A 21456-nucleotide genomic window follows, 5' to 3' on the forward strand; every position below is an offset into this window, starting at 1 on the left:
CTTAGGTAAGGTGCCTAGGTACTGCGTGCTCCGTCTTCACGGGATCGTCCATCCCGACTTTCTCCTGCTTAGCCGAATTGTCAATGTCTGCGCGCTGATTGGCTGCCCCGGAGCCTTGTGTCGAGGCCTCATAGCCGAGGAAGAGCCACTTCATCCGCAGCTTCTTCCAATTCCATGACGACGAGACGTCGAGACGCCACCACCAAAGCAGAACCTGGCCATTGCGCGGTCGATAGGAGGAATCACGAGCCTTGAGCGCCCCCGAATTCGATCTGATATATTCATCCCGCCACTCCGGCTTTCCCCCTGCCTCATCTTGATCAGCTACTGCAGCGCATCGTCACATCGCGGGGCTTTAACCCAAAGATCCGAAAAACCCAGCAAATCCCGAGCCACGAGATTACCGAGTCCTCGACGAAGCAAATCCCCACGAGAACACCAACCAACATTCACAATGGCCGCTCTCCGCTCCTCCTCACGCATCCTCAGCTCCTCGTCGAGGGCTGCCTTCCGCCCCAGCGCCGTCTTCGCGCGGTCCATGGCGACGGTCAGCGAGACGGAGCAGCAGCCCAGGATCAAGTCGTTCCAGATCTACCGATGGAATCCCGACACGCCGACGGAGAAGCCGCGGCTGCAGACGTACTCGATCGACCTCAACAAGACGGGCCCCATGATCCTCGACGCCCTCATCAAGATCAAGAACGAGCAGGACCCGTCGCTGACGTTCCGGAGGAGCTGCCGAGAGGGCATCTGCGGCAGCTGCGCCATGAACATCAACGGCCAGAACACGCTGGCATGCCTGTGCCGCATCCCCGCCGAGTCCTCGTCCGACGTCAAGATCTACCCGCTGCCGCACACCTACGTCGTCAAGGACCTGGTGCCCGACCTGACGCACTTTTACAAGCAGTACAAGTCCATTGAGCCCTATCTGCAGCGCGACACCCCTGCTGAAGATGTACGCCAACCCCCCCCCCCTCTGAAGCACACACACACACACACACTGCAAAGTATTTCAAGGAATTGAAGAATGGACAAGGATTTGCTGACTGAAAGAAACAGGGCAAGGAGTACCGCCAGAGCAAGGCGGACCGGAAGAAGCTGGACGGCCTGTACGAGTGCATCCTGTGCGCCTGCTGCTCGACGTCGTGCCCCTCGTACTGGTGGAATTCCGAAGAGTACCTCGGCCCCGCCATCCTGCTGCAGTCGTACCGGTGGCTGGTCGACTCCCGAGACGAGCGCACGGCGGCGCGCAAGAGCAAGCTCGAGAACTCCATGAGCCTGTACCGCTGCCACACCATTCTCAACTGCACGCGGACCTGCCCCAAGGGTCTCAACCCCGGCAAGGCCATTGCCGAGATCAAGAAGCAGATGGCTCTTGGCGCATAGAGAGATTTTTTCCTTTTTTGGTAGTTTTCGAAAGGGAGTGAATAGCATGGTGCGGGTGAAAGGAGGAGGAGGAGGCAAACGAACAAAATTGGGCGGAAATCTTGGGGGTTCCAGTGCCGCTGTGTATTAATCGCCGATGGAATTGTGTACTACATCGATATTCGAACTAGGTAGGTAGGGAGAAGCAAATTGTATTTTTTACCATTCGTACTCTCTGCGTGACTAGAATCCATGTTGTGTGTGTTTCAAGCAGTCTCTTTCCTTCTGTTGGTCTGGACGATCCAAGTACTAGTATATACTCCGAAGCTGATGTGCCAGCATCATGAGTCTCATCGTGAGTCTCATCTTGAGTCTTTTGCATTCCAGTCCCAAAATACCAGCATACATACATACTCCATCCGACACCGCCATCTCGGCCATCCTCCCTTGTCAAAAGAGTCGGTCCGTCCCTTGAGTGTACGCCCTTGGTATTCTTACTCTTACCGTCACACAAAAGCCGGCCATTCCTCGTCTTAGCTGTAGTCGGCACGACTTTTTGTCTTCTTCAATGACTTACTACTACTAAGGTAGTTAAAGAGACTGTTTCATGACCTTTTAAGAGATTCCTTCTCACAAACACTCGACGTCTTTCTGCCCTTTTTTTTTCCCTTACCATCTTTTGACCTTTAAAAAAAAAAATAGTGTCAATATGGCTTCTAGGGGTGTTGTCCTGTTTGCCGCGATGCTTGGAGGAGCGGCGGCTTTGGCGACGGTCAAGCCGGATGCGAACTGTGCCATCATTTGCGTGGACAGCGTGAATGAGTGCGGCGAGAAATACGGAGGGTATGTTATCTATCACACACACTCTTTTTTTCGCATTATATTACCCCCATCTTCCAGCCGTTCAAGCCCAACAGAGGGGGGGCCCATGATTTAGGGGTACGAGTATGATGTGCTGATGAGAGAAATTGATAGATGCTACGACCCTTGCCTCGAAGCTGCTCCCGAAGCACCTGCTTGTACGATCCCCGGCACGAGAGTCTGGTATCCTACGCCTCCTCCGACCGAAATCACGCCTTTTACGGATGGGGAGGATGAGGATTGCAATGACATTATTGTCTGTATCGATGGTATTAATGAGTGTGGTATACCGTTTGGAGAGTACGTTACCCCCCCCCCCTTCCCTTTTCCTCCTACTATCGCAATTCCTTGGTGCTGGAGCGTGTAGTTTGATGGGAAGTTTGAGTGGTTGACTGATAGTGTTTCGATTTGGGTGGATAGTTGTATTCCTGCTTGCAAGCCGTGGAACATTACGATTCCTTCGTGTCCTCCTGATGCGGATGAGCCGTCGGAGACGGATGGTACAGATGCAGGTGACGGTACGGATGGAGATGATGAGACGGATGGGCCTGTGGAAGCTGTGCCTTGGCAGGGGGCGGAGGTGCCAGCACCCGAGGAGCCGGTGGTCGCAGAACCGGTGGTCGGGGAGCCAGTGCCTGAGGATCCGTTGATTGGGGAGCCGGTGGCTGATGAGATTGTGCCGTGGATTCCGGACGGGTCAAGGGGCTGGTCTGGCTGAAGGCTTCTCTCTCTTGGGCCCGTGTCTTGCTCTCAACTTCCTCGCCGAGTTTGGGACGACGCGGAGCACCGTTGACTACCTACCTAGCACCTATGACGGACGACGATAGAAGTACGACTAGGCAACCAGCTTGACAGTTACCTGTTTGCATTCTCTGACCTTCTTGACTTGTAGTATCCAAGACTCCATGCAACTTACATGACAATGCCCATCACATACCAAAGATCAGTAATACTGACCCCTTGGCGTTCCCGTCCTATTGTACCCATCACTGGCTGCTGTATCTACCAGAGTCTCGTCATCAGAGCTTGCCTCTCCCTCAAGAGGCTCGCTGTGTTCCGGCGGCGCACGCATGGCCTCCAGCACATCTCGGTCCAGAGTGGGAAGCTGATACGGCTTGATGGTGTGCATCTCGCGACCTGAAGGCATCTTGTTGATCAACGCGCTTATGGGCGGAATAGGTCGCGTATTCATCTATCAGACCGCTTTAGCAAGACGACTCGAACAGCATCATCATCATCATCATCATGCCCAATAGGCTTACCGTATCGTTGATCTTGTTCCACTTTGCGTCGAGCAGTTCGAGGATCCGGGTCTCTTCGAGTTTCCCCGCGTCGGCTCCCCAGGCGGTTTCCTTGTCCACTCGGCGATCCTCCCTCTTCTCGCTGAGGCCCTTGATTGTGCGACTCAGGCTCAGACCCTTCTTCGCGCTTGCGTCCTTGACCTCCACGCCGAGTTCGTGTAAGCCGGCGCGCACCCAGGCGATACCCTCTGCCGTGTCTCCGCCCAGCTCTGCGTCAATGCCAAAGAAGCGGCAGGCTTTGGCGCGGCTTGTTCGTCGCAAGTCCTCCAAGTACCGGAGGAATCCTGAGCTGATGCCGCCTGAGCCTGATCTCGCTGACTGGCATAGTGCGGAAGCCTTGGCGGCATGTTCTGAGGCGGCAAGGCAGAGACGGGCGTAGAGATGAGCCCGGACTTTTGGAATGTCGGGTGCTTTGAACATCCATTCTTTGTCGCTCTTGTTTCTATCCTGTGCCACGGCGGCTGGATATGGGTCGTCCTTTAGCACAGCCAACAGCGTTGCCTCAGCGTGACAGAGAGACGCCAGAGCTCGGAGCGTGGCGGGAGCAATGTCGGCGCAGGGTGGATTGCCAATGATCTGCTCACTTCTTGTGGCAGCATAGTCATATATGGAGGCGGCTTCGAGGAGATACTTTGTCGCCGTCGTCATCACCGTCGTCCTCTCCTGGCCCCCCTGAAAGTCGAGCGTCGTGGAATACAGGGGCTGCAGCGTGGCCCTTGCCATGAGCACATTGGCGAAGCCCAGTGTCGATAGCGTGAAATAGAGCTCGTGCTCCAGTGAAATGATTTTGACGCGAGGCCGTTCGCGCCCGGGCACGAGATCGCCCGACAGCGTTGGTCGCCATGAGATGCAGGGAGTCGATTCCAGGATTGTGGTGACGGGTTCGCCGCCGACGGGCTGGTTGCTCAGGCCCGCGTCCACCGCGGCGAGATACGGGAGGTACTGCTCTAAGCTGGAGATGACGGTGCTGAGATTGGCGGTTTGTGACGAGGGCGGCAGTCGCTTGTGCTTCTTGAGGGCATCTCGGACGACCCCGCGATACGTGCTGGCGCTGAGGGGCAGCGAGGGATGAGAGTCGCAGGAGAAGGAGGATGAGAAGGAGAAGGCGGACGTTGTTGGGAGGGTGAATGGATACGGCATTGTTCTTCTGAGATCAGATGAGGTTCTTATGATACTATCGGCCTGAAACGGGGGGAGAAGATCAGGGAGGCGTGGATGATGTCAAAGGGAACTTGGAAGCTTTGATGCCGTAGAGCCTTGGCATTCATCACCAGTTCAAGGCCTGTATGTATATGGATGTCTGTATGCCCGCACGTACACCAAGCATCACAATACAGTGTGTCTAGCCGCTGAGCCACCAGCTCGCACCGTATTTCTTCAGCGGGCATCGGAGACATTAGCGCGCCACTGGAATTCCCCAATCTGGCTGCAGGTGATGCAGAGCATAAGGTACTAGGTAGGAAAGCTCCAGGTGTCCCGTCAATCTTCCAACTTCACCCTGTCCAGCTGTCTCGACCGTCTCTCTCTCTCTCCCACAGCAAGAGAACAGGCAATTGCCTGCCAGCACCCCCCTCACAGCTCGTCAGTTTCATGCGGTGACACACAACATGCCCGCCGTCAGTCCTGCGCACAAGCCGCGGCGGAAAGCCAACAAGGGCGACATCGACAAGCTGCGCGCTCCGGCCTTTCCCTTGGCCGCCTTCCTGTGGCCGGCGCGCACGTCGCTGTCGCAATGGGAGGTGCTGCCGCTCGTGCTGATGGTCGTCGGGCTGTTTCGGTGGGCGGCCGGGCTCTGGGGCTACTCTGGTGAGCAAATTCGAAGCGATCGCGCGCGGTGTCTCTGTGGAATGACTGACTGACTGACCGCGGCCTAGGATTTCAACGACCTCCCATGTTTGGCGACTACGAGGCCCAGCGCCATTGGATGGAGCTCACGACGCATCTGCCGATATCTCAATGGTACTTTCACGACCTCGAGTGGTGGGGGCTCGACTATCCTCCTTTGACGGCCTACCACAGCTGGGTTCTCGGCAAGATTGGCTCCGTGATCAACCCGGACTGGTTCGCCCTGGTGTCTTCGCGCGGCTCCCACGACCCGATGCTCAAGATCTTTATGAGGGCGACCGTCATCGTGTCGGAATACCTGGTCTTCATCCCTGCCGTCACGGTCTTTGTGCGACGCTTCAGTAGACTGAGCGACATTAGCATCTGGACGAGCAACCTGGCCCTTGTGGCTATCCTGATGCAGCCTTCGCTGATTCTGATCGACCATGTGCATTTCCAGTACAACACGGTGATGCTGGGCTTTGTTGTGGCGAGTATGTCAAGCATGCTGGCCGAACGATACATGTGGGCGGCTGTTTTGTTCGTTGCTGCGCTGGGCTTCAAGCAGATGGCGCTCTACTACGCCTTCAGCGTCTTTTCTTACTTGCTGGGAAGATGTATCACCACGGGCATCAACCCCACGAGGCTCATTGGCATTGCCTTGGTGACCATTGTCTCTTTTGGCGTCCTAGTTCTGCCTCTGGCCCTTGGCGCTCTCTACGACAAGCAGCGAGGCATTGATCCTAGCCCCGAGCTGAAAGTACAAGGGGCTACGCCTCTCATTGCCAACTACATCAGCCCTGATCACTTTTACTATCCCATCTTTGAGCAGCTTGGACAAATGGTCCACCGCGTGTTCCCATTTGCCCGCGGGCTCTTTGAAGACAAGGTCGCAAACTTCTGGTGTGCCCTCAACACGGTCATCAAGCTGCGCAACTACCCTGTCCATCTTCTTCAGAAAGCCGCTCTCGTGGCCACTCTTGCGTCCATTCTGCCGCCCAACATCATCCTGTTCCTACGACCTCGAAAGTCGGCGCTTCCGCCTGCCTTTGCGGCCACAGCATGGGGCTTTTTCCTCTTTAGCTGGCAAGTCCACGAGAAGAGCGTCCTCCTTCCCCTGATGCCAATGACGCTGCTTTTGGCTGGGAAACACGGCATGAGCGGCGAAGTCCGTGCCTGGGTAGGCTTTGCCAACCTCCTGGGCGCTTGGACAATGTTTCCTTTGTTGCACCGCGTCGACCTTAGAGTACCGTATGCGGTCTTTACCCTGCTTTGGGCATATCTCCTGGGCCTCCCCCCCACGTCCTGGAGCGCACCCTTTCAAGAAGGGCAATCCCAGGTTGTCCAATGGGGCACAGCCCTTCTACAGGGGACCTTTTACGCCACGATGGCGGCGTGGCATGTCGTCGAGGCCTTTGTCGAGCCGCCGCCGGGCAAGCCAGATCTGTGGGTGGTTGCCAATGTCGGTGTGGGTGCGGCAGGATTTTTCCTCTGCTATCTGTGGTGCATCTGGAGGCTATTGCGAGAAACGGGCTTTTTGTCCACTGGCGCCAAGGCCAAGACGAAGACGCAGTGATGCCGGCCACAGCTATGTCGTGAGAGCAGTCGAAAGAAGAGCGCCCAGCCTGCCACACGTTCCGTACAGCCGAAACACGCACTCGTTGGCCTGAATCAGGCGTCTGTTGGATGGGATGCGGTCGTATCAGAAATGGTCGCCGCCAAAGTTGTGAGTGCAGTTGGGCGTCTCCTTGTGATCCCAACAGGGCACATACGGCGGCAGGCAGCCACAAAAGCAGCATGCTCTTTTGGGAAGAAAGAGCCGAAGACCAGGAGGCTGAGGCCAGCCCTGGCGCATCAGACCCTCCATAGACTATCCGTTAGACAAATCTTCAAACAACCACTTCACTAATTCGAATCACGTACCAGCCACTCCACTGCAATGTTCTGCAGAGCCTGCAATACCTCATGCCATCAAGACCAACGCTGTGAAGACGGGAACCTGCATAGCATATGGCCCCCCCCTCGTCCACCCCTTTTTAGGAGGGGCTCTGGCGGCATTCCCAATCCGGCATCTTGCGCAGATTCCATGGGGTGCGGAACGCCGCATCGTGGCCATTGCCTTTCTGTGACTGCTGAGTCCTGGTGCTTAGGCTTTGCCTTGATGTGTAGATGTGTTGTTATGTGGTACAACAATTGCGTTTCATGTATGTACCTGTCGTGTAGTAGGTGTGCATCTTTTTTTGGTCTTTGATGATGATGGTAGGGACTCAAGAGGCATGCCTCTCGCCCACATTTGCTCGCCCATACATTTGAGGTCCAGATAGGCAAGAATCTGCAACCTGGTTTCTAGCCTCTCATTATCTTCATGCTCATTTGTGTTTATATTGACTTCGCAGCTGGCTATACGGATCGCGTCAACTCTTGACGTCTCGCGTGTTGCTGGAACATTGAACCTCTTTTGTGGAAGCCAAGATGTTGTGGTTCTGGTTCCGAATAGTGGCATTTGCGGTGGTCCTATTCGGCAGACACGTGCTGGGAGAACCAGACTTACGGCCCGGGATGGTAATCCCCTCCCGGGCCTTTGTGTCGATATGGACGTCTACCATTACTTATATGCGATACGATGGGATCCTTACGACGGCGACTGGTATGCTACATTTCAAGAGTCACTGTCTTGAGCATAGGCACTGACTGTCATTGTGTTTGGCAGAAATTTCCAGGATCTCGGATGTTGACATTGCGACGACGACTGAGGCGTCGACTGCTACCTCGGATTCCGCTGAGACTGAGACCGAGACTGAGGCTTCTTCGTCCATGACATCAACTTCATCCTCCGCACCTCCTGCGGGATCTCCAGCTTTCTTCACGCTGCCTATTATTCGAGTAACAATCACCCAGACAATATCGACTTTGCCAACTTTGTCGACTTCGCCAGCCCTTTCAACTTTGTCGACTTCGTCCACCTTTTCCATTTCATCAATTCGGTCCAGCCCTTCAACTTTGTCCACTTCTTCAACGTCCACAGCCCCAGATGCCACACAAGCCGAGTACCACGCTGCTTCCCCAGCACCCCAATCTACACATATAAGTGCCGCGCAAATCGCCGGTATTGCCATTGGCAGCGGTGCCTTCTTCTGTCTCGTGGCGGCACTCTTCTTTTTCTTTGGAAGACGCGATGGAGGACGTTTTGCACATGACAGGGGGCATCGCCGTTTTTCCATGAGGAGTGTTGGTGCCGGGTTAGGAACTGTATTCGGGACGATTTGGGGCAAGGAGAAGCCTGATGCCAAGCAGCAGCAGCGCATGGAGACGGCTCAGGGCCCTGCTGAGCTCCCGGCTGAACCTGCGGTTGAACTTCCTGCTGATATTCCTGATACTGTGGAGTCTTTGGGTGAAAAGCAAGGGCATTATACATTGATGGGAAGAGAGACTGGTGGTTTTCAACTCCCTGTTGTGAAAGAGTTGGATGGGACTAGTGTGGCATCACACAAGTAAGTCATTCCAAACGATGGAGGAGTCTTCTCGACGCTGCAATTGGTCGTTAGTACAACCGTCTCTTCCACTCCGTTCTCTTTTTTCCATTCTTCATCATTGCTGACCACAAGTTTCAAAGACCAAAGTCTCCGTCTTTGGAACAGCAAGCGGAACGACAGTTTCAGCAGCAGCGTCAATCACCGCAACGAAGTCAAGAAGCCGAAATCTTGCCTTCGCCAGACATGCCTGGCGAGAATGCTTTGTTGACGACGTTGCCAAGATATGAGGAGCTTGATCGTGAGGCAAGGTCTCGCCGGTCTTCGTGGGCTGCCCCGGAGAGTGCGCATGGTCCGGACAAGTCTTGGTATGAGAGCTGAGACCGCGAGAAGTAGAAGGGTTGTATGGCGGGCGATTTTGTTTGTACTTTGGAATCAATGGATGAGTGATGAGTATGAGATATGTATGCCATAAAGTTGAGTCGACACGGGTTGAAATCTAGCTTGCCTTGTTTGCTTTGACTACATGTATAAATAGACTCACATCCTGCTTCTCAGAAGAAATTGACTTCATCAGACTTGCCTGATTGATCGTGTCGATTATCCAAACCAAGGGGGGCGCCTCTTATGCCCAGGGAACTGATCTTTTAGAATTTCACCTTGACGAGCCCCCTTTTACAGGGTAGTCAGGCTGAGAGCGCTTTGTATGAGGATTTGAGTAATGGACTACAGCAATGGTACAAGATTAACCCTTTGTAAGACGAGCAGTCAAATCTTGTGCTATTTTCATAGAATGGGCAATTACGTAGAACCTGGGTGTCCACGGTTATGGCCATATCCAGCACTGATCCCATATAATCACGTTTTGCACCATCACGCATTCGAAACGAACAAAATTCGAAAAAACGGCAAGTCGTCAATTCCTTGACCTGGATATTCTATGCCAACCTATACCGGCCGCCAAGCCATCCACGAGCGATCAATCCTCCAATGCCACCAGAGCCATCCGAGACCAACCGCCCAACATGCTCGCAACTTTTCCGAAAATCGTAGAGGGTCGTAACTTTGCGCATCCTTTTTACAAATGGAGCGCTTAGTCGAAGAGACCGAAGCCCATATCCTCGTCGGACTCCTCCTTCTCCTCCTCCTTCTTCTCCTCGGCCTTCTCCTCGGCAGCGGCAGCACCACCGGCGGCGGGGGCAGCAGCGGCACCAGCACCGCCAGAGGGAACGGAAGCGAGCTTCTCAGAGCCAGCGGCGATCAGCTAGAGAGGAATTTGTCAGTTGATTGTGCTGCAAACAGAGGCTTTAGCAAGCATAGAGTTAAAAAGGCATACCTCGTTGATGTCCTTGCCAGAGAGCTCGGAGATGAGCTTCTCGAGACGCTCATCCTCGGCCTCGACGCCGACGGAGCTGAGGACGGACTTGATGTCCTCGGCAGAGGGGGAGGCGTTGCCGCCGAGGGTGAGGAGGAGGTAGGCTGCGAGGTGCTTCATTTTGAAGGTTCTGCAAACGAAGAACTTCGTTAGTATGCAGGTCGTGATATCTTCTTTTGAATCTGCAGCGCGACGAGGGGCAGAGGCAGCAAAGACCTGATGTGTCGATGGAGATTCGCAGCTGCTGAAGCAATGGGAGAGATCTGGGCACTCACTATTGAAGTTCAGGAGGAACACGAGAAATCAATCACTTTAACCGCAAGTTGGGCGGAGACTGAAACCTTCGAGTTCTGGTGGTTTGAGTTGGGTTGAGATAGGAAAAGGTTTGGAAAGGAAAAAAGTTGCCCCAAGTAGAAAGTCGCCAGGGCAATTTACCGTACAAAAACCTGTGGGCGCTAAAAAGAGCTGCTTAGCCGAAAACAAAAAATTACAGTGGAGGGCAGGCGATCCGCTTTAGGGCCGTGGAGTTCGGAGCTGTACGAGTACGTAAGCAGCCGCGACCTCAGCCTCATCTGTGTCTTTATCAGCTTATCGCACCGCCACAGCTCAGCTCCTTTGGCTATCACGTGTATTCCTGCCTCGTCCAGCTCAATTGTGGCGCCCGCCGTTTTTCCATCCCGTAGCTCTACCGGCAAAAGGTGCGCTGGCCAGCCTCTCACCCAACGCCTTTTCCCTTGACGTGCCATACAATCTCTTCGGAGCAGAAGAAAGCATCACCCTCACCTTGTGTGCCTCTGTGGACAAAGCGTTGCATATCTTATCTCTCTTGCTCACAGTACTGTATTTCTTTTTATTCGAAAACCTCGCCCGAACCCGTGGCAGCGCGCATCCTGTCCGCCAGACGCCCCTTCTAGGGCCTTCTCTCCGTTGCGTTGCGTGAGGGGAGCCTGCGTCGGTGCCGATTCGCCTTGCTCTTCGCTTGCCGAGCGGAGGAGCGGCGTCACCTATGCATCACGGCATCTAGAGTGCTTGGGAGGGCTACGTGAAAGAGGTCCCTGGAAATTTAGCAACTTGACGAAGCAGAGGTCTCAAGACAAGTCACGATGCCGGTAAGTCGTCGCCTTTTCTTCTATTCTCGCCCAAGACCCTGGGGGTTTGGGCATCAGCGCCTACGGTTGCTAACGTAAGTTACCAGATCGGAGACCTCCTGGCTCAGATCACCGGCGGGAAGCCCTCGGACAGCCCTGCGCCCGCCGTTCAACGGATGCCGAGCGTCTCGGTCAAGCGGAAGGCCGATGATGACATTTCCAGGACCGACGCCAAGACACCGCGTCTGTTCACGCAGCCGACAAAGGCCCCAGAGCGCCCTGCGAGTGCTACCCTGCCGAAACCACCATCAACTACAACATCCTCGAAGTCACCGTCGACTACAACATCCTCGAAGCCACCATCGACTACAACATCCTCGAAGCCAGTCAGCCTTGCCACTCGACCAGCGAAGCCTGCCGTTGCTAGCAAACCACCGTCCGCGCCCCTCGTCGACCCAAACAAGCCTAAAGCGCCTCCGAAGAAGGGATCCTATGCCGAAATTCTCGCGAGGGCTCAACGGGCCCAAGCGGTGATGGGCCAGGTGGGCAAGATTCAGCATAAAAAGGTCGAGAAGGGGGCTATCAAGAGGGACAAGGAGAGAACAGACGTCAAGGGTGCAACGTCAGGTGCTCAGAGCAGCAAGGCTCCAGTTGGCTACAAAGGATCAGCAAGGCCGGCACAGCGCAACGGTACGAATGGGAGTGCGCTTTCAAAAGACCGCAACGGTGCTGCGTCTCGCACCCCTGCCAAGGGCATGACGTCGTCACGGAAGGCGCCGGTGCCGGAGCCCGAGAAGAAGGTCAAGAAGGCAGCGCTGGCAACGACCGGCTATACCGGAACAGCCCGCCCCAAGCCCGGCAACACGCTGAAGAAGAGCAACGCTCCACGCGGAGGTGCCCTGCTCAACGCCCCTCCACCCCGACCCGGCGCCAACCGACGATCCCGATACGAGGATGACTATGACGAGGACATGGACGACTTCATCGATTATGACGACGAGGAAGACGAGGGTCCGCGTTACGGTTATGCCTCTGACGCCTCATCCGACATGGAGGCTGGCCTGGACGACATTGACGACGAGGAACGCATGGCTGAGCGGATCGCGCGCCGCGAGGATCTGCGGGAGGAGCAGCTCGAGAGATCCCTCAAGATGGCCAAGGAGGAGAAGAAGCGCAAAGCTCTCGAAGCGTTGCGGGCCAACCGACGCTAACGGTCCCTTTGTCCTTTGGTTGCCTGGGGCGTTGGGTATTCTTTTGCGTACATTAATTCTGAATCGGATTTGGGAGGAAAGGTTGGCATACCTGGTACGGACTCAGGAAGGGGAATTCAAGACGTTGAGTGTGCCAGCGATATTTTGCAGCGAGAAACCGGATTCACCGCCCTGTGTGTCTTACCATCTCAGAGTCATCAGCGACGGAGTTTTATTTTTCTTGTATCTTTCGAAAAGAAAGTCTCTTGCAGGCCTTTCATGGACTTATTTTGTCCCCGTTCCCTACTACTACTTACAATACAGACACACACACACACACACACACACACACACACATACACTCCCCTATTCTGCCCGTTCACCTCTTTCACCCCCCTTGCCCTCCCCCCTGGCTATCCTGTTGACTTTCGGTTTGAAGTCTTGACTCTGTTTTCTTTTTCTTTTTTATTTATTTCTTTTTTTGTTTTTATCCAGCGGTGTTTATACAGGATTGGAATTTGTTTCTTGCATTGTATGGCGCAGAAATAGGAACGTTTTTCGATCTGACTTTTCAACTTCCCCCTCCCGGTGGCAGCGTCCTGGTTCGGACAGTATTCCGAGTTACATTAGCTAGAGATCATTAGGTAGTCGCTTCTTCCTTTGAAAGGGAGGGTACGCGTTTATAATTGTCCATTATGCTTCCAATACCTCGGGCTTATCGACCAGATAGATTTGTCAATAGTGAACCAGTGGTGTCCCACGACATCGTAGTCTTAGGAGCATGGTTCTGACGGAAATGGAGTTTCAAGGATGCAATAGAGTCTCATTGAACTCTTATACTGCGTAGTACTATATAACAAGACCTGTATCCGAGAAGAGAAAAAACAAGAAGAAAGAAACAATTATCTAAGCAGTTGAACTTTGCTTTTTTTTTTTTTTTTCCCTTTGAATCCATGCATGTATCGCAAATGTATCGAATAAACCAGGATGTTCCTGAGCCCTGATGCCTCCCACTTTTTCAAGACGAAAACAAATTGGGGTTCCTATAAACAATAGTCAATTTTAGAAGAAATAATCATAGGCCGTCAAAAACAAGAAAGACTTGTTGCTGCACGCCACACCCCTCAAGATACCTATCTCTTTGGACTCGGTTTGAGAGCACTGGCTGAGCTGTCTCGGTTCCGCACGACCAAGACTCCTGAAGACTGATCGAGGACGATTTGAGCCGATATCCAAGTTGCAAGGGAAGGGCTGCTCTTGAAACGATAGGCTTGAGGCGAGTCAAAGACGACCTCGTGTCCGCAAGTCGACCTTGTTACACTTGCAAACGAGATTTGTGAAGCCAACGCCGTCCAATGATGCTTGCGTTCGATGCAGCAGATATTTCGAACCAAAAGAGCAGTACCAAAAAAACACCCACCCGCTCTGAAATTGCGGAAACGAGGTTCGAGAACGTCGAGGCCAACAATGGCTGGTGCCGAGACTTTCTGCAAATAATGGGGAGGATGGTGTATATATCAAAAAGACATGTGTGCAAACGCAAACGGTTGAATCAAGGAAGATCGTCACTCTGCGATTGCTTGCCACTTGAGCTTCCATACGGCTTCAAGAGCCAGCCTTGATAGGGCCGGACTCCTTGAGTGCTGGTACTATTAGCCGTAGGTACGGAGGAGGAAGGCGGATTGCTTCTGCGGGGTGGCTCCCTCTTGGCAGGCTGAGGTGGGATGGCAGGGAGGGAAGACGTGGAGGGAGGCAGTGTAGAAGCAGAGGCAGATGCAGAAACAGGAGCAGGCGTAGATGCTGATGCTGACGCGGGTCTGGTGGGCGCGGAGACGGGCGCTGGCTTCTTTTCTTCGCCGTTGGTCTGGGCCGCTGCTGAAGCTCCAGCAGCGTTCATGAGACCCTTTTCGCGAAGGTACTGGATAGACTGCAGGACGGCCAGGTCTTCTTGCTCCTTGTCGTTCAAAATCAAGCGTTGCTGGATGGTGAGGCGACCATTGTTGGCCTCGCGTTCCTTGATGGCCGCCTCCCGAGCTTGGGGATCATGGACAAAGCGGCACTTGCCCTTCTTACCGCACGTTCCGCCGGTGGCGTAGTACTTGCAGTGTCTGGTAATGTCAGCCTTGTTGGCTGAGGGAGCGGGAGGCGCCGTCTGGGTACGGCTGGACATGACTTCGGGCTCGTCATCCGACGAGTCTTCGGAGGGATCGCGCATCTCGTCACCTTCGTCACCCTGCTCTCGCTTTCTCTTGATGGAGAACTCGACCTTGCGCAGCTGCTTCCTAAGTCTGTCGGCCTCCTTCTCCAAAGAGGCAGCCTTGTCCTCTTCTTGTTGCGCCAACTCGGCAGCCTTTTTGGCTTCGACACGCGCTCTGGTGGGGAATTTCTTCTTTCGCTCTGCAATAAAGGCCGCAACATCGCTGATGCTGTCAGAAAACGAGGTTAGTCATGATGTAGTAGACAACAAGGGCTTCGGACTGCGCTTACTTGAGGGCTTCCTGACCGATGAGTTCGGTGAGTGTCTTTTCCTCTCCCTCATCATCTTCTGTTTCCGAGTCAACCCCCGGGGTCAAGCCAAGAGTGTTGGTCTTTCTCTTCTTCTTCTTGCCTGCTGATGGGGACTCGGGCTTGTCGGGCTTTGCAGCACTGTCAACATGGTTACTCGACTGCTTTGGAGGGCGTGCCTTATCACCCCCTCCATGGTGATGAGAATGATGATGACCACCCCGCCCCTTACTACCCTCTCTGTGCCCGCCGCGGCCTCGACGAGAATACTGGCTGTGGGGAGAGTCTGAGTGACGGGAGCTGACGGGAGGGGGCGGAGGTGCTGTGTAAGCATATTGCGGCGGAGGATAATGGGCAACTCGAGGATCAGGGGGGTATGGCTGGGGATATCCGCCGATCATCGGAGGGTGCGCTGCATCATACTCGTGGCCGTGACGGACGGGAGGTGCACTGTGAGATTGCTTGTGGCCCCCACGGTCACCGTATCCTCCACGGCCTCTGCCACCGCTGCCATACGGCTGAGGAGCTCCCTGGTTGTTCCACTGCGGCGGCTGGTTGGGTGGAGGAGGGGGGGCTTGATAGGGGTAAGGCTGAGGGGCCGCATAGGGAGCCTGCTGAGGGTACTGGGACGGGGGATAAGCTTGAGGAGCGTAGTTTGGGTGGTAATTGGACGCAGAGAGCGGCACAGGAGCGTGCGGGTGGGCGTGGTGCGCAGGAGCAGGAGCATGAGCATGAGCATGAGCATGAGCATGGCCGTGATCGGGAGCCCACTGCGGTTGGGGAGCCGGATAGCCATTCGCCTGCGGGTGAGAGCTGCCGTACGGCACAGCGTGTTGGGCAGGATATGGCTGCCCAGCGTATTCATACCGCGGCTGCGAGCTGTGGTAGTCGCCCCGACCGCCGTGGTAGTGGCCGCCTCTACGGCTGCTTGATCCGCCGCCGCGGCCTTGGCCGTAGGGAGTCGAACTCGACTGTCCGTAGCCGGCGCCGCCAGACGTAGGGGGCGGAGGGGGTGGTGGTGCGTAGTTGTACGTCGACATTGCTCAAGGGGTCATGAGAACTAGTGCGATGCGGACCTGATGGCTGCTGAGAAGGCTGATGCAGAGACCCAATCGGCTGCTGAGGTATTCCAAGCAAGAAAGAGGACCAGATATAGAGACTGAGGACGGTCAGGGTCAGACTTAGGAGTCTTCGAGACTTCTCGGACTCGACGGCGGGCGGTTGGGGGCAGGAGGAGGAATTCAACGACGATACTCGGGATGCAATCCAAACAAGAAGAGAAACGCTCTGTAATTGATGACCCGAAGGGAATAAGCCTGCTGAAGAGCCGGGACAGGCGGTGATGGCGCCTCGGAAGCGCTGCGCAAGTGCTGCTGGACGGTGACAAGATGGGAATCAACGGCAAGTTGCACGATGTCTGACTTTGGCTGCAAAATGAAGTGCGGTTGGGCAAAAGGGCCCGCTAGTCCGGTGTGGGCAGGCGGTGAGACACTGTCCGGGACAGCGCTCGATAGCGCTATGCTGGATGCGGACTAGGGCGCATCGTCTTTCGAACTGAATTTCTTACTGACTTTTTGGCTGCCGATGATGATGAGACTGAACGGCTTCATTTGCTGGTTGAGGCGATGACGAGGGATGCATGTTGTGACTTGACGGCATCTCGTTCGTGATGTTTCTGCTTGTCCATATTTGCTTTCTGAGTCACAGCTGAAGGCTCTTTGATACTCGAGTGTCCTCGTTAAGATGTTTATCCTCGTACGTTGCTGATGCTTCCAGACCGGCATCATGTCTGCTCTCTCACAATGACATCGCTAATCTGCAGTCTCAGACCAAGTTCGCCGATCTGGTGCAAATCTCCCCGGAAGATTTCTCAAAGCACAGCATCGTAGCAATTGAGGACAACATCAATGCCAAATATGCAAATAAGGTAGGGGGTTTCCTCTTGTCTCTCCCGCTCATCGACTGCTGTTGGCTCGCATCAATGACTGATTCGCGTCTTCACGCAGGTTGTCCAGAAAATCGGACTGTGCATATCTCTGTTCGATGTCCTATGGACGTCCGAAGGCTTGATCGGCCACGGCACAGGCCTCGTCAACGTCAATGGTGCGATAACCCTTCTTGTCTATGCGGCACGTTCAGCCTGCTCACATGACGATAGTCGAGTTTCGGATGATAGTCTTCAGACCCTTCAAGGGCGAGGTCATGCTTGGCAGGATACGTAGCTCGACTCCTTCTGGCATTCATCTCAGGACAGACTTTTTCGACGACATCTTTGTGCCGTACGAGGAGCTCCCCCAGGGGGCTGAATAGTAAGGCCGCCCGCCGCGAGCTTCACTTTCTGCATGCGGAGAGCTGACAACAGGACACAGTAACCACAGCGAACAAATCTGGATATGGAACTTTGACGAAGAGCGCCTGTTTTACGACAACCACGAAATGGTCCGGTTCCAGGTCATTGACGAAGAATGGCACGATCAGACCCCAGTCGGCCCCACGCAAGCAGAAGACACGCCGGCAAAGACGCCTTACAAGATCAAGGGCAGCATGGCTGCTGAAGGTCTGGGCGTGTGCTTGTGGTGGGATGGTGCCTGATTGGACGATTCACAGCGTATGAAGAGCACAATGTAGCAACACTTATTTCCCTTTGATTGGACTCATTGGACCCATACAAAGTCTACACTTTGATCCTTTCCAGCAGTCGCTCCTCGATGCCGTCCAGGACAGAGTAGTGCTCAATGACGGCCAAGTTCTCGGCTTCGGCCTTGAACATCTTGCTGGGGTCCTGTCCGGGAGCCATGGGGCCGACGGGCATCTGCTGAGCCTGCATCTGCTGAGCAATCTGGCTCGCGGCTGTTGATTGTTTAGAGCGGATCATTATGATGGGGAGAGGGGGGCGTGTGTCAACTCACCATTGTCACTACCGAGGAGGAACACATAGACAAACTGCAGACCGAAAATGCACAAAAAGTACCAGCTGATGCTGGACATCCACCGCGGATCCATGTCTTTGGTCTGGACACCTGCTTGCAGCATGCTCTTGAACTTGATTGTAATGGGAAATGGCAGTTTCACTACTTGTTGTTAGCACTAGCAGTGAATTGGACAGCCTGTATACCATACTGATGACGTATCCGCTGAAAAAGGCATTGATCCAGCTCATAATCAGCGTGTTGGGGATAATCATGGCCATATTGTTCTTCATCATGCCCATCATGCCCTCCATAGCATTGGGGTCCGTCATTGGGTTCGCCGGCGGTTGGCCCTTCTGGTTCGGCGCCTTCAGGTAGGCCCCGGACTCGAATCCCTCAATGAGAAAGTCTCGCCGGGTCTCAAACGACTTGCGCGACAGCACGTGGTAGTTGGTCCGAAGCGCGGCGCCGTGGGCGAGGGCACGCTGCTCGCGGATGGCCTTGATGTCGGCCTTTTTCGGCGTCGTGGCCATGAGGACGGATGCATAGTGGCGAAGGACACCGGTCAGGACCATGACAATGGTGATGGGGATAAGGATCCAGTAGCTATGCGCGGGAATGCCATGTTAGCTCGTTACGTCGTTGATCTCGAAGCTGTGACGTTGGGATACGGACAAGAGCTGGGGGTCCCTATGCAGGGTCTGGGGCGGTATTTGCGCCATGATGGATTCGCTCGGCTGATCGCTGTGACACGATGCTGATTGTTCGGTATTCAGCGACCTGGTAGCTGGCGATGGCGCTGCTATTAGGTATGGAGGGGGAGCTTGGGAAGAGGCTGAAGTGGAAGATGGAATCATAACAGCTGAAGCTCTGGCAGTATAGCACGGAGTATCCTACCGCCGGCAGCCGGCAGCCCCACTGCACGGAGCAGCAGCGCTCGTCGATTGGCTGGTCGAGCTCAAGTTAACAGATCCCCACGATCTTAGTGGGCGTTAGCACTGCAGTCAACTGCTAACTTACAGGCCACCTCTGCCACAAGCCGACGAGCAAGCAGATCAACACCAGCGTCTTGCTTTGGGTCCAGATCACCAGAACATCGAATTCACCATGGCCGCCGAAAAGGTCTCTCTGTATAACCTGGCAGGTAAGACCAACCAGTGCCATGATGCACCTTGCCGCTATCAATCCAGTCCATCGTGTGCTGACACCGTGGCCATAGACCTCAAGAACACAGCCGACGATGCGATCCCCAACTACCTCAATTCCCTAAAGTTCAAGCAGACACACTTCCTCAGCGATGTACGGCTAGTGCTGGGATACAGCGCCTTTCTCGTATCCGCCGCTTGCTTTGCGTGGGACTACAAGCTCGGCTTTGAGAGCACCAAGACGTACACAGCAATCGCCGTGGCTGTCTACACCCTGCTGAACGGCCTCTTGACGTTCTGGATGATGTTTGTAGAGAAGGGCGTTGTCTATCAGGGCGTTGCGCCATCAGGAGACAAGGTACCTATGCAGTGACCAATCTCGCAGGTCACGAAGCGCAAGACTGACGAGGACCAACTTGCAGATTACAGTAGCCACCTCGACGAAGAAGCTGGATCCCACGTACCGACTCAGCATCACCGTCACGGACAAATCCGCCAAGTCGCGCATCATTGAGATTGCCAAGCCGTTTGCCTCCTTCTTCGACGAGAGCGGCTACTTCGTGGCTGCTCCTTTCCAGCAGATTCTCGCCACGGCCGTTCCCATTGTCGGCAAGCTGGACCCCAAGCGCATCAAGTCGGAGTCTCAAGACATGCTGAATGCGAGCCCCGAGATTTTGGATGCGATTCTGGCGGCGAACAACGCGGCTGCAGCATCTACAGGGGCGGAAGCGGCGGAAGGTGGGAAGCGACGAAAGGCGTGAGAGATGGATGCAGTGATACCCTGGAGGGGAGCTACGCAAGGCAAGCAATTGGCGTAAAGACTTGGGATTTCTCTTTCTCTTTGAAAATGAAAAGATGACAGATGATACTGTTCTTGACTCATTTCCACCTGTGAACGACTTGAGCCCCAGCACTGCGTCCTTGATTTCGCTTGTCCGGGTTATCGGCCTTTAAGCAGCGATGTCCCGGCCCTCGCGGCCATGGCGCTCCAATGGATCCAGAAGGACTGAAGCATCACAACGATGTGCATGTATACAATTGCGATTGCCTTGGTTGCTTGCTGTCATAAACGCGATATAGCCGGCGTATTCCCAATATCAAGCCAAGGTAGCAGAGGCGCATGGATTAGGACACGCCTCGGGTCAGCAACGGCATCACCTCCACCATGTTGTTAGGCACTTACAAGTATTCCCTTGCTGTATTGAATTCAGCCTCGAAGATGACGCTTTGACCTGTGCTGTTGTCAGTAGAAATGAGGTGTAAGTAGGATTGGCCTTGCGCGGCAATTCCCGATACCACAAGGAGCAGGGATCCGTGTAGCATTGGATGTAAGACGGCGTGTAATGGGGGCCATTTGCTTTCGAGTCACCTACATGTAGGTAGACGCCAATTGATAGCCAACCCTGTCCTCTCGGCCTTTAAAGCATGATTTCTGCTCATTCACATCACGACTGAGCCTCAACAACTCAACAGTCTAGTCTTGAGAACCAAGTCACCATGACCGAGAATACCGAGGCAAAGACGGACCGCGTCGTCCCGATGCGTGTCATCGTCTGCGGCCTGCAACGGACAGGAACCTTGAGTGAATTGCCCTACCAAGATAGCCAAGCAAAACAGCCTCACTGACTCTGCCCATAGGCATGCGAGTGGCTCTCAAGCAGCTGGGCTTCGACGACTGCTACCACATGCACAACCTCCTGCTCAGCCCGGAAACCGAATGCCCGCAATGGGTGCGCCTCATCGAAGCCCACTACGGCGGCAAAGGCACCATCACCAAGGCCGACTTCGACAAGGTCCTCGGCAAATGTCAAGCCTGCGTCGATGTTCCTGCTGCGCTTTTTGGCGTAGAGCTGGCAGCCATGTACCCAGAGGCCAAGGTCATCATCCTCAATCGCGATCCGGAGTCGTGGTACCAAAGCTGCCTGGAATCCGTCATCATGGCGGCGCAGCCAGCGTCGCCGTGGGTCAAGCTCCAGATGCTCTTCTGCTTCGCCTTTGATCCGGCGACACGCGCGTTTGCTCGCTTCGGGATGGCCATGTCCAGCTTGGCCTTCCGGTATCATCACCGGACGGAGAAGGACAAGGCCATTGCCTGGTACACGGGCATGTACAAGCGCTTCCGGGACGAGATCCCCGAGGAGCGGCGTATCGAGTACCGGGTCCAGGAGGGCTGGGGCCCGCTCTGCGCCTTTCTCGACGTCTCCGTGCCGACGGTTCGGGATGAGGTGACGGGACAGGAGGTGGAGATGCCGTTCCCGCATGTCAATGACCGGGAGACGTTCCGCAAGAACACGGACAAGAGCAGGGCGCGGGCGATGAGGCGGGCGAGGGAGAATCTGCTTGCGGGAGCGGCGAGGTTGGCGGTTGTTGCGGCGGTGGGATATGCGGGATATGCTGTGACGAGGCTTGTTTTCAAGCGGTGA

The 21456-nt window shown here is 54.8% G+C and overlaps 12 protein-coding genes across 12 annotated transcripts; 8 read left to right on the forward strand and 4 right to left on the reverse strand.

Annotated features, from left to right (window-relative positions):
- The first annotated feature begins 211 nt into the window (after positions 1-211).
- Positions 212-1576, forward strand: TRIREDRAFT_123198 (succinate dehydrogenase). Its single transcript, XM_006967720.1, has 2 exons — positions 212-955; positions 1060-1576. The coding sequence occupies exons 1-2, from the start codon at positions 455-457 to the stop codon at positions 1384-1386; spliced, it is 828 nt and encodes a 275-aa protein (XP_006967782.1). The 5' UTR covers positions 212-454; the 3' UTR covers positions 1387-1576.
- A 386-nt stretch (positions 1577-1962) lies between these two features.
- Positions 1963-3048, forward strand: TRIREDRAFT_123199 (uncharacterized protein). Its single transcript, XM_006967721.1, has 3 exons — positions 1963-2208; positions 2341-2526; positions 2647-3048. Exons 1-3 carry the CDS (start codon positions 2075-2077, stop codon positions 2942-2944), a joined length of 618 nt encoding a protein of 205 aa, XP_006967783.1. The 5' UTR covers positions 1963-2074; the 3' UTR covers positions 2945-3048.
- A 121-nt stretch (positions 3049-3169) lies between these two features.
- Positions 3170-4686, reverse strand: TRIREDRAFT_80523 (uncharacterized protein; the record flags this gene model as incomplete). Its single annotated transcript, XM_006967810.1, has 2 exons — positions 3489-4686; positions 3170-3418 (listed from the first exon to the last, which is right to left on the reverse strand). The coding sequence occupies exons 1-2, from the start codon at positions 4665-4667 to the stop codon at positions 3170-3172; spliced, it is 1428 nt and encodes a 475-aa protein (XP_006967872.1). The 5' UTR covers positions 4668-4686.
- A 448-nt stretch (positions 4687-5134) lies between these two features.
- On the forward strand, positions 5135-6927 carry TRIREDRAFT_66814 (glycosyltransferase; the record flags this gene model as incomplete). The annotated part of the gene is made up of 2 exons (XM_006967722.1): positions 5135-5333; positions 5402-6927. 2 exons carry the CDS (start codon positions 5135-5137, stop codon positions 6925-6927), a joined length of 1725 nt encoding a protein of 574 aa, XP_006967784.1.
- Positions 6928-7823: 896 nt separating this feature from the next.
- TRIREDRAFT_110140 (uncharacterized protein) lies at positions 7824-9202 on the forward strand (the record flags this gene model as incomplete). The annotated part of the gene is made up of 3 exons (XM_006967723.1): positions 7824-7998; positions 8062-8842; positions 8965-9202. The coding sequence occupies 3 exons, from the start codon at positions 7824-7826 to the stop codon at positions 9200-9202; spliced, it is 1194 nt and encodes a 397-aa protein (XP_006967785.1).
- A 516-nt stretch (positions 9203-9718) lies between these two features.
- Positions 9719-10549, reverse strand: TRIREDRAFT_123202 (60s ribosomal protein rla2, P2). The gene is made up of 3 exons (XM_006967811.1): positions 10472-10549; positions 10158-10326; positions 9719-10085 (listed from the first exon to the last, which is right to left on the reverse strand). Exons 2-3 carry the CDS (start codon positions 10314-10316, stop codon positions 9915-9917), a joined length of 330 nt encoding a protein of 109 aa, XP_006967873.1. The 5' UTR covers positions 10317-10326; positions 10472-10549; the 3' UTR covers positions 9719-9914.
- Positions 10550-11299: 750 nt separating this feature from the next.
- On the forward strand, positions 11300-12495 carry TRIREDRAFT_110144 (uncharacterized protein; the record flags this gene model as incomplete). Its single annotated transcript, XM_006967724.1, has 2 exons — positions 11300-11305; positions 11392-12495. 2 exons carry the CDS (start codon positions 11300-11302, stop codon positions 12493-12495), a joined length of 1110 nt encoding a protein of 369 aa, XP_006967786.1.
- A 1531-nt stretch (positions 12496-14026) lies between these two features.
- TRIREDRAFT_5063 (uncharacterized protein) lies at positions 14027-16019 on the reverse strand (the record flags this gene model as incomplete). Its single annotated transcript, XM_006967694.1, has 3 exons — positions 14027-14274; positions 14377-14900; positions 14962-16019. The coding sequence occupies 3 exons, from the start codon at positions 16017-16019 to the stop codon at positions 14027-14029; spliced, it is 1830 nt and encodes a 609-aa protein (XP_006967756.1).
- Positions 16020-16722: 703 nt separating this feature from the next.
- Positions 16723-17571, forward strand: TRIREDRAFT_5064 (uncharacterized protein; the record flags this gene model as incomplete). Its single annotated transcript, XM_006967695.1, has 5 exons — positions 16723-16734; positions 16808-16906; positions 16986-17082; positions 17138-17288; positions 17349-17571. 5 exons carry the CDS (start codon positions 16723-16725, stop codon positions 17569-17571), a joined length of 582 nt encoding a protein of 193 aa, XP_006967757.1.
- Positions 17572-17653: 82 nt separating this feature from the next.
- On the reverse strand, positions 17654-18610 carry TRIREDRAFT_66695 (uncharacterized protein; the record flags this gene model as incomplete). The annotated part of the gene is made up of 4 exons (XM_006967812.1): positions 17654-17829; positions 17889-18050; positions 18100-18494; positions 18564-18610. 4 exons carry the CDS (start codon positions 18608-18610, stop codon positions 17654-17656), a joined length of 780 nt encoding a protein of 259 aa, XP_006967874.1.
- A 385-nt stretch (positions 18611-18995) lies between these two features.
- Positions 18996-19794, forward strand: TRIREDRAFT_5066 (uncharacterized protein; the record flags this gene model as incomplete). Its single annotated transcript, XM_006967696.1, has 3 exons — positions 18996-19032; positions 19108-19391; positions 19456-19794. The coding sequence occupies 3 exons, from the start codon at positions 18996-18998 to the stop codon at positions 19792-19794; spliced, it is 660 nt and encodes a 219-aa protein (XP_006967758.1).
- Positions 19795-20530: 736 nt separating this feature from the next.
- On the forward strand, positions 20531-21456 carry TRIREDRAFT_110150 (uncharacterized protein; the record flags this gene model as incomplete). Its single annotated transcript, XM_006967725.1, has 2 exons — positions 20531-20615; positions 20672-21456. 2 exons carry the CDS (start codon positions 20531-20533, stop codon positions 21454-21456), a joined length of 870 nt encoding a protein of 289 aa, XP_006967787.1.

The sequence above is a fragment of the Trichoderma reesei genome (genome assembly GCF_000167675.1).
Source record: "Trichoderma reesei QM6a unplaced genomic scaffold TRIREscaffold_19, whole genome shotgun sequence".
Classification (NCBI taxonomy): Eukaryota; Fungi; Ascomycota; class Sordariomycetes; order Hypocreales; family Hypocreaceae; genus Trichoderma; species Trichoderma reesei.

Coding starts and splice junctions, on each gene's coding strand:
- TRIREDRAFT_123202 (XM_006967811.1), bottom strand. CDS start 10,316: ATGAAGCACCTCGCAGCCTACCTCCTCCTCACCCTCGGCGGCAACGCC. Junction 10,086..10,157: donor CTGGCAAGGACATCAACGAG/GTATGCCTTTTT, acceptor ATTCCTCTCTAG/CTGATCGCCGCTGGCTCTGA.
- TRIREDRAFT_123198 (XM_006967720.1), top strand. CDS start 455: ATGGCCGCTCTCCGCTCCTCCTCACGCATCCTCAGCTCCTCGTCGAGG. Junction 956..1,059: donor GCGACACCCCTGCTGAAGAT/GTACGCCAACCC, acceptor TGAAAGAAACAG/GGCAAGGAGTACCGCCAGAG.
- TRIREDRAFT_123199 (XM_006967721.1), top strand. CDS start 2,075: ATGGCTTCTAGGGGTGTTGTCCTGTTTGCCGCGATGCTTGGAGGAGCG. Junction 2,209..2,340: donor TGCGGCGAGAAATACGGAGG/GTATGTTATCTA, acceptor AGAAATTGATAG/ATGCTACGACCCTTGCCTCG. Junction 2,527..2,646: donor TGTGGTATACCGTTTGGAGA/GTACGTTACCCC, acceptor TTGGGTGGATAG/TTGTATTCCTGCTTGCAAGC.